The following is an 8,755-nucleotide window of genomic DNA, read 5'->3' as shown; positions in this document are numbered from 1 at the left end:
CAAGGGGCAGGGACAAACTTCACTCAGGTCCTTAAAAGCTCCTCCACAGAGACTGCCAGAAAAGAAACTTGCAGGATTTCTAAGATGGTCCACTGAGCTCCAAAGAGCTCTGGGCTGTGCTTATTAGAATGAATTAAAGGAAAGAAATAGCCGACCCTTGCCTCGTTCACCTGTTCATTGAAAGCAGTCGTTAATACTTTCATTTCTTGATGATGTAGCTAAACACTGACACAGCTTCTTTTGACTGATCACTTGAAAAATTATTTCAAACAGAATCTATAAATGATCAGATAGAAACACATCAGCTCAAAGCATGGAGTTCATACTGAAGCCCACAGTTGTATGCTGGCCAACAACATGCTGTTTGAAACTAGAGATGGCACGATACCACTTTTTTATGTCCGATACCGATACCGATATCATAAATTTGGATATCTGCCGATACCGATATGAATCCGATATAGTGTTTTTTAATCAACAAAACTGTTTTTTAAATATCTTGCTGCATTTTGCAAGTCTGCAAGTTCATACTCAAGTTTAAAACAACAACTACACTAAAGCTATTCTGTTATACCTGTATGCAAAAAAAATATTTCATAGTTCAGCAATACTGATCAATCTAATAAACTTAGACCTACACCATCCTCCCTATTCTGGTATTTTAAAGAGTACTTAGCATAAATATTAAGCAACCTAACTAATAGGGTTCCAACTCCCAGCAACAACAAAAATAAATAAATAAAAAATAAGGAACCACCCCTCACGCTCCACCTCATGATGCTTAATCGACGTAATCAACCTTAATTTGATGCAGTGTGAAAAAAAATGCACAGAAATCAATTATTTTTCAAGAAATATTAAATAGATTCAACATCTTTCTTCAACAAAATTGCAGACTGCACAGATGGTACCTTCCCAAAGTAAAAAGTACTATAGCTTACTAGGGTATATATATTAGACTTAATAGTCACTATATACAGTAATTGACTTCTATTCATTTTACATCAAATTAAAACTTTGGGTGTCAGATAATTATTTATTAAAAGCTCGACATTTTAAATGAGAATAAGAAAGAAAAGTATGTCTTTGTGCCCCCTTTTCCCAGTTAATGCCCTATCGGCCCCCCTGGCTAAACTTTGCTAGATCCGCCCCTGCACAGTTACCAGCCGTCAGCTAGAAAAAGATCCTGGTCTAGAAAGTAATATTAAATAAATTCTAACAACAGCTTATCAAGCTTAAACGTGCTGCTGTTGTTCAGCCGCTGGTTTCCTCTTTCTGGTGCAAAGTGGGCCAAAAACAAACAAGAGAGACAGACTCGCGACAGAAAAGCCGATCAGCTGATCATTAAGCAGTTTCACGATTGAAGTAGCAGCCGGAGAGCGAGAGTCGCTTGTTAAGCTTAACGTGGGAATGCTTTACAAACATTCAGAGATGGACTTACACACTTGCTTTACTTCTCGCAGGGATAACTTTGTCGGAGATGAAATGCCAGGTTGCTAGCGAAGCTCCACATGCTATCCAGACCACCGACAGGTCCCGCATGCCACAGCCGCTCTATCACGTGATGCCTACTGCTCCGACGTGCTAACGTTCTGAGGTGAGTTACGGCGTGTTGCAAGTTTTGCGAGGTGCTTTCGTGATATTTAATGGATCGGATTACATTTTTTATTTTTCTCAGATATCCGATCCAGTAATTTAGGTCAGTATCGGACCGATACCGATACGTAATATCGGATCGGTCCATCTCTATTTGAAACCAATGAATTTACTGTACTGAGGAACTTTGTACATCATCTATCCCATCTTTAAGTGATGATGTATGAATCCTGCTTCCAGGTCCAAACTGCTCTACGTTTTTTTAAGGCTGTTGTGTTTTTCACGTTTTCATGCTTTGTATCTGGTTCTGTTGAATCTGAACATGCCATGGTCTCCAGGATCTGTAGGATGTGTTGTTGTGGGTTGCTGTCTTCACCCCTCTCTCACCGGGGTGGAGCTGGACATTGCTCCCCGCCTCTGGCCTCGCCTACAATGGACACCTGTGGCCATCTAGTATATTCACCCGCTGGCTTCTCATCATGAGTGATGACTCTCTCACACTACTTAAGACTGCAGGAGAGTCTGCTTCTTTACTGGATCGTTGCGCTAACTAGCGTCAATGTAATTCCTTGTGGTTTTCTAGTGCTTTCTCCTAACGACCTTCTCTTCTCCTTGTAAAGACTTTCCTGGACCCCAGCTTGTTTGTCCTGCCTCTTGGACCCTGAGTGGATGGGTTGCAGCTCAGTAAAGCACCACTCCGACAGCCAAACCCATCTGTTCTGATTGGATTGTTAAATTTGTGATTGACATGACAATTTGAGTGGAGGTTTAATGAAGTTTGCTGGATGAGAATTATCATGTGCAATGCTCCAGATTGACCACATGGGGGCAGTGCTGTTATACACTCAGACTGCAGGACATAATAACAGTGTTGGAGTGTGAAAGTAAATCAGCTTTAAACCATAAACCATCTTTTTCCAGAGGGATCTCTGATGACATCAAACTGTTTGTGTGTCTGTTGTCACAGCAGCAGCAGCAGCCATCAGTGATACCAGCACACAAAAGCAACACAACAGCAGGTTCAAATACTCAGAGGTACAATTAATTTCTAATGTCTGACCAGTTTGTAGTTTATGTGTCTGAGTTCAGTTTAAAAACTTTAAAATACTGATCATAAGTTTCAAACAAACAAACATATATGAACATAAGATGGAAACAAACACATACAGTGTGAAACAGAGTTTGTTTCCTTCCTGGTTTCCTGTTATTGTTATGTTTGTCACACTTAAATGTTTCAGATTAAACACTTTTAAATATTTGACCAAGAAAACACAAAATGCAGTCTCTAAATGGAGATGTTTGTAACCCAAGCCTACATGGTCCTGATCTGAAGCATTTAAATGTGACAAACATACAAAAACCTGTGACTCTCCAGTTGCCCTGGAGCAGACTGTAATCATTGCACCAGACGTGCTTCAGCATGTTGCAGACACACCTTCGGTCTGTTCAGTCTGTGTGTGTAACTGACAGCTTTGCTTCTGTTTTACATGCAGGTGCTGCAAAGAACACACCCTGTTTAACCTGTTTGTAGAACTAATTCCAGCGCAGACAAAATGCTGGATCAGCTGGTTCAACAGGTCAGCAGTTTGCATAATTTCCATCTATACAAACACCAAACAAAGTGCTGTACACAGTGTACCAAACACACTGTGTACAGCACTGTAGGACATACGTACAGTGTTGGAGTGTTAAAACTAATCAGCTTTAAACCATAAACCATCTTTTTTTTCTGAGTATTTCCAGAGTGATCTCTGATGACATCAAACTGTTTGTGTGTCTGTTGTCCCAGCAGCAGCCATCAGTGAAACCAGCACACAAAAACAACACAACAGCAGGTTCAGATACTCAGAGGAACAATTCATTTCAATGTCTGACCAGTTTGTAGTTTGTGTTTGAGTTCAGTTTAAAAACTTTAAAATACTGATCACGAGTTTCAAACAAACAACATATAAGAACATAAGATGGAAACAAACAGAGTGAAACAGAGTTTGTTTCCTTCCTGGTTTCCTGGTTTTTGTATGTTTGTCACACTTAAATGTTTCAGATCAAACACATTTAAATATTAGACAACCCCCCCCCACCAAATCCAATTTCTAAATGGAGGTGTTTATCATTAAGGGAAAAATCCAAACCTTCATGGTCCTGATCTGAAACATTTAAGTGTGCAAAACATACAAAAACTGTGACTCTCCAGCTGCCCTGGAGCAGACTATAATCGTTTCACTAGACTTTCATCAGCATGTTTCAGACACACTTTCATGCTCAGTGCAGCCTTTACTTTACTCGTGTGTGCTCTAAAAGTCTCTTGTCCCCTTTCCTAACCTCCTTTCTCTGACCTCAGTGAAAGCACCACTGAGATCAAGGAAAGGAGAACTGATAAGGATTTAGGAAAATAACAGAGCCATGTGCTTGTCTCTCATTTACAGGAGGAGATTTAGGGTCAGATTTACTAACATCTGTATCTGTAAGAGTTTCACTGTCAGGAGAAGAAAATCTAAACGAGTCAGATGTGAATTACAAAGACTGTTTCACTATAACTGCAGGAAGCTGAACCGTGAAACATTCCTGACTCGTGGCCGTTGTGCCTGTGGCAGTTGCTGCTGGGAGGTTATTACTGGGAGGGAGATGTTATCAGAGTCATCAGAGCTTCATCGGCTCAGAGTCGTTACCACAGCACCAAAACTTTGTCTCTGTCAGTGAATGATCTTCTCTGCTGGATCTGAAACAAAGGCAGCTGTTACTGTGTTAGATTCACGTCTGCATGTTGAAACATCTTATTAAAAGTAAAGATGTGCACATACAGGCACGTGTCACAGTTTATTTATTTCTATATTTGTGCTTAATGCTGTGAACATCACAGCACTGTGAACTGTGGGTAATCCCTCAGGTAAAGTCCACAGAGATGAGGACTTATAGAAAATGGGAATAAGGAGTCAGAGTGTGTCTGCAGAGAGCCGTCGTGCACTTGATACCATGACAACAGGACGGCCCTGAGCCCCCAGAGGCCGACACAAAGCTGTGACTGTTTATCTGCACGTCTCAAACACGCCTCCATTTTGTCTGCAGGCTGAGTGATCTGACTGAGCTCAGCCTCCATTTTCTACAGGGAGACGCTCAGAGAGGCTTTCAGTTTCATTTCACAGGAACAGCTTTGCTTCTGTTTTACATGCAGGTGCTGCACAGAGCACATCCTGTTCAACCTGTTTGTGTGACTGAGTCCAGCTCAGACTCCAGCTGGTTTGACAGGTCAGCAGTTTGCATCATTTTGTGTGTGCCGGGAGTTTGCTGTTCTCCTCGGCTCAGATATTTGAAGTTTACACAGCTACATTCTTGCCTGAAAATATGTTTAAAGTTTAAATTTGCCACCCAGAAAGAGAAATAAAAGTAATATTTAAACTAAGTAGCTGCAGTAGTAGCCATTGTTGGAAACTGGAATTGGCTGGGCCAGTCTGGGATATGTTTTTTTTCAATTTTTCGGGTTTGAAAATCGCGAGAAATTTTCGGGAGGGGAACTGAAATTCAGGATTCTCCCCCCCAAAAAATAAAAAATAAATAAAAATAAAAAAGGGAGGGTTGGCATGTATGAGTGTAACCATCAGAGGATTCAGGAGGCCAACCACGGGGCCAGCAGTGGTGATGGAGCAGGTCTGGTCGACGGCAGCACAAGTGACAAAGTAAATCCGTAGGCTGACCGTGCATCCAGCACAGACAATGAAACTGATCCTGAGGCTGACCAAATGTGCAGTAGCACCAGCAAAGGTAAAGTTCCTCAGTCCTTGGCAGGACCAGCTGGCACAAGGACATCTCGGGAGCAAGTGACTGGGAAGGCTCTCCTGAGCCTTCAAGTAGTGACGTGGAAGCTGCCGGTGGTGGCCGCAGCCAGTCCCTGGCCGGACAACAGCTGACCCCACCCGAGGAACAGATACTGGAGCAGGGACGAATTGGGCCCTGGCTGCCCTTACCCTGGGAACCAGTGTAGGGACATATGGGTTCAGGAGTTAGCAGGGTCTCTGCTTCCCTCACCCAGGGAGCCAGCATGGGTGCATGAACGGGCTGGACACCATCCAATCCCACCCGAGGAAATTTTATGGTTGCAGAGGTCAACAGGGTCTCAGCTGCCCTCACCCAGGAAACCAGTGATGGCTGGATTCCAGCTGTGCCTACCCAAGGAACTGGTATGGGTGCAGGGAGCAGCAGAGCCCTAGCGGCACCGGAAACTGGAACAGCGAATAGCTTGACCTCAACCACCCACACCTGGGGAACAGGTATGGATCCAGGGGTAGGCTGGCCCTGAGCCACCCTAGGAGCAGAAACAGTTTAAGTTTTCAAAAAACTTCAAGCTGGAAAACATCAATTTTGGTTTGATGAGCTACAGCCACCCACTGGCAAAGATGAGTAAACCCTCACTAGGTTTTGGATAAAGTTTACACTCACAATCCTGTCAAACCTGCATTTGAAACATTGGCTACCATAGCAGTAAAGTATTACAGTTTTTCTCGATTGCTAAAACACATTTCTTGAAACTACGCCTCATATCCTCACAACAGTAAACACAAATCCATAACATCTCACTCAATTTCCCAAACATCCTATTTCCAGGTCAAAATGAAGCTCTACACCCAAAACTATTCACTCCTGCTGAAAAACCAAACTTTGCCCTCAGACATCAAACACAAGCCCTCAAAAACACACACACTACAACAGAGTTTTGCACACTGGTACAATTAATTCAAAACAATAGTTCCAAAACAAATAGGTTGCTTATGGTTCTCCCCTTCAAAACCCTTGTCACATGATAAACACAAAAGACGCAACCAATGTATGTACAGTGGCACATTGTCATTCATGTACTATACAGTACAACACACACCAGAAACATTATCCCACCTCAGCATCTTGTCTTTGGTCTGGGTCAGGCCAGAGAATCTCATCCACATCACAGGCTATATTGGCCCCAGCCAGGCAGTGGGGGTAAAATCCTCTTGCATGCCTGATCCACCCCTGGCATGCATCTACTGATATGTCTAGGCAGGCCTCTTCCATGGCCTGAAGGAGGTGAACACGGACATAAGGTTCTCGGTCATACACTTTCCACCGCCATGCCGAAAATAACTCCTCTATCGGGTTTAGAAAGGGAGAGTATGCAGGCAGAAAGATATTAGAAAACCTTGGGTTATTGGTAAACCAGTCACGAACCAGAGCAGCGCGATGGAAGCTGACGTTATCCCACACAACAACGTAGTGAGGCTGCTCTGGCTGTGCTGGTTCCCTGTAGTCCAGCTGGAACATATGTTGTCTTAAACCATCAAGAAAAGCAAGGAGAAGCATAGTGTTATAGGGTCCTAGTACGGCATGGCGGTGGAGTACCCCTCGTTGGCTGATGGCTGCGCACATAGTGACATTCCCCCCACGCTGACCAGGGACATTTACAATAGCCCGATGGCCAATTATGTTCCTCCCCCTTTTCCTTCTTTTGGTCAGGTTAAAACCTGCCTCATCCACAAAGATTATTTCATGGGGAAGAGGCCGTCCTTCAATCTCAAAGATTCTCTGCAAAACACATAACACAGTAGAGTCAATCGGTACCCTGAACCACAGTTCAAGAGTGCTGAAATGGCAGCATAAACTGCCATGCTGTGATGGTACACAATACTTTATACAGTATCAAAACTCATACCTGAACATATTCCACACGTTGGTTTTTCACTCTGTCAGAGTTTCGTTCGAAAGGGACTCGGTATGCCTGTTTCATCCGGAATTGATTCTTTCGGAGGATGCGGTCAATTGTGGAGAGGCTGATGGCATTTATGTCTCGAAAAAGATGATCATCCTCAATCACTCTCCTTTGAATCTCTTGCAGGCGGATTACATTATTTGCAATTACCATGTTTACAAGTTCCCTCTCTTGCTCCTCCGACAAAAGCCTTAACCTGCCTCCACCAGGTGGTCGTCTCTGTGTCCTACAAAAATAGAAGCACTCATTACTGTAACTGTCACACATTCATTTTACAGGAAAATAATGGAAACATACTGAAACTCAAGACACATAAGTTCAGTAACTTAAACGTTACTGTACAAAGCAGTCTTACTGCAAGTACACCTACCTGTTTTCCTCCCTGAAGGTTCTGATGATGGAGGCAACAGTGAAGCGACTCAAATTTGGTTGTACTCGTTGCCCAGCCTCCCTCATAGTCATCCCATGGACAAGGACATGGTCAACTAAAGTGGCTCGAATTTCATCCGAGACTGACTGTCTTCTTGCCCTTGCTCTTCCCCTTCCTTGTCGCCGTCGTTCTCCACCTCCACCTCCTTCACCACGTCCTCCTCCTCCTCCACCTCTCCCTCCTCCTCCACCACCTTCCTGTTGTCCTAGACCACCTCCTCCTCCTCTTCCACCACGTCCTCCTCTTTCACCACGTCCTCCTCTTTCACCATGTCCTCTTCCTCCACCACGTCCTCCTCCTTCACCACGTCCTCCTCTTTCACCATGTCCTCTTCCTCCACCACGTCCTCCTCCTTCACCATGTCCTCTTCCTCCACCACGTCCTCCTCCTTCACCACGTCCTCTTTCTCCACCACGTCCTCTTCCTTTGCATCTCTTTGGATCCATTGTTTCAAACCTGAATGAGCTGACTTTGGCCCTTTTATCTATCCATCGCAGGTTCTGATTGGTGTGTGCTAAATTTTGACTCCTAGTGTTTCCACCTGGTTAATTGTGTGCTAATTGAGCTCAAGCTATGCTGACTTAAGTTAACATTATTGCATGCTAGTGCTTTCTAAATGACTACATGGTGTAAGCACTGTAAAATGTAGGGATTTGTGTGTAGAGTTTTGCAGTGACAGTTCACCAAATTTGAGTCATGTGTCAAAGCAGGGAATAGTGTTTATAGTTCAGGGAAATGGGTGAGCTTTTTGACCAATAGCGTTACGGTTTTGAAATTTTAGTTTAGAGGCCTGGTTATAGTGTTTAAGCAATCGAGAAAAACTGTAAAGAAACGTCTCCACACTGAAATGCAAGAAGTCTATCAGACAGGACAGTCCACTCCCACTCTAACTGTAAGCTCAACGCCTACTGTTAGCTCTGCCTCAGGGCCTTCTACTTCAGGGTCTATCCCGAGTCCTCCACCCGCAGGTCCAGCTGCAACAAAAGGAGGGATAT

General features: G+C 43.7%; 1 protein-coding gene across 1 annotated transcript; it reads right to left on the bottom strand.

Annotated features, from left to right (window-relative positions):
- Positions 1 to 6,095: 6,095 nt before the first annotated feature.
- LOC147333987 (uncharacterized) lies at positions 6,096 to 8,419 on the bottom strand. The gene is made up of 3 exons (XM_086286516.1): positions 7,701 to 8,419; positions 7,274 to 7,556; positions 6,096 to 7,146 (listed from the first exon to the last, which is right to left on the bottom strand). Exons 1-3 carry the CDS (start codon positions 8,204 to 8,206, stop codon positions 6,475 to 6,477), a joined length of 1,461 nt encoding a protein of 486 aa, XP_086142642.1. The 5' UTR covers positions 8,207 to 8,419; the 3' UTR covers positions 6,096 to 6,474.
- Between the last annotated feature and the right edge of the window lie 336 nt (positions 8,420 to 8,755).

The sequence above is a fragment of the Aulonocara sp. 'chitande type north' Nkhata Bay genome, linkage group LG3 (genome assembly GCF_057382095.1).
Source record: "Aulonocara sp. 'chitande type north' Nkhata Bay isolate Kocher_YH1m ecotype deep benthic linkage group LG3, A_spYH_male_GT1.1, whole genome shotgun sequence".
NCBI classification, from domain to species: Eukaryota; Metazoa; Chordata; class Actinopteri; order Cichliformes; family Cichlidae; genus Aulonocara; species Aulonocara sp. 'chitande type north' Nkhata Bay.
Note: the sequence above shows the minus strand (reverse complement) of the source record. Positions and strands in the feature narration are given on the sequence as shown.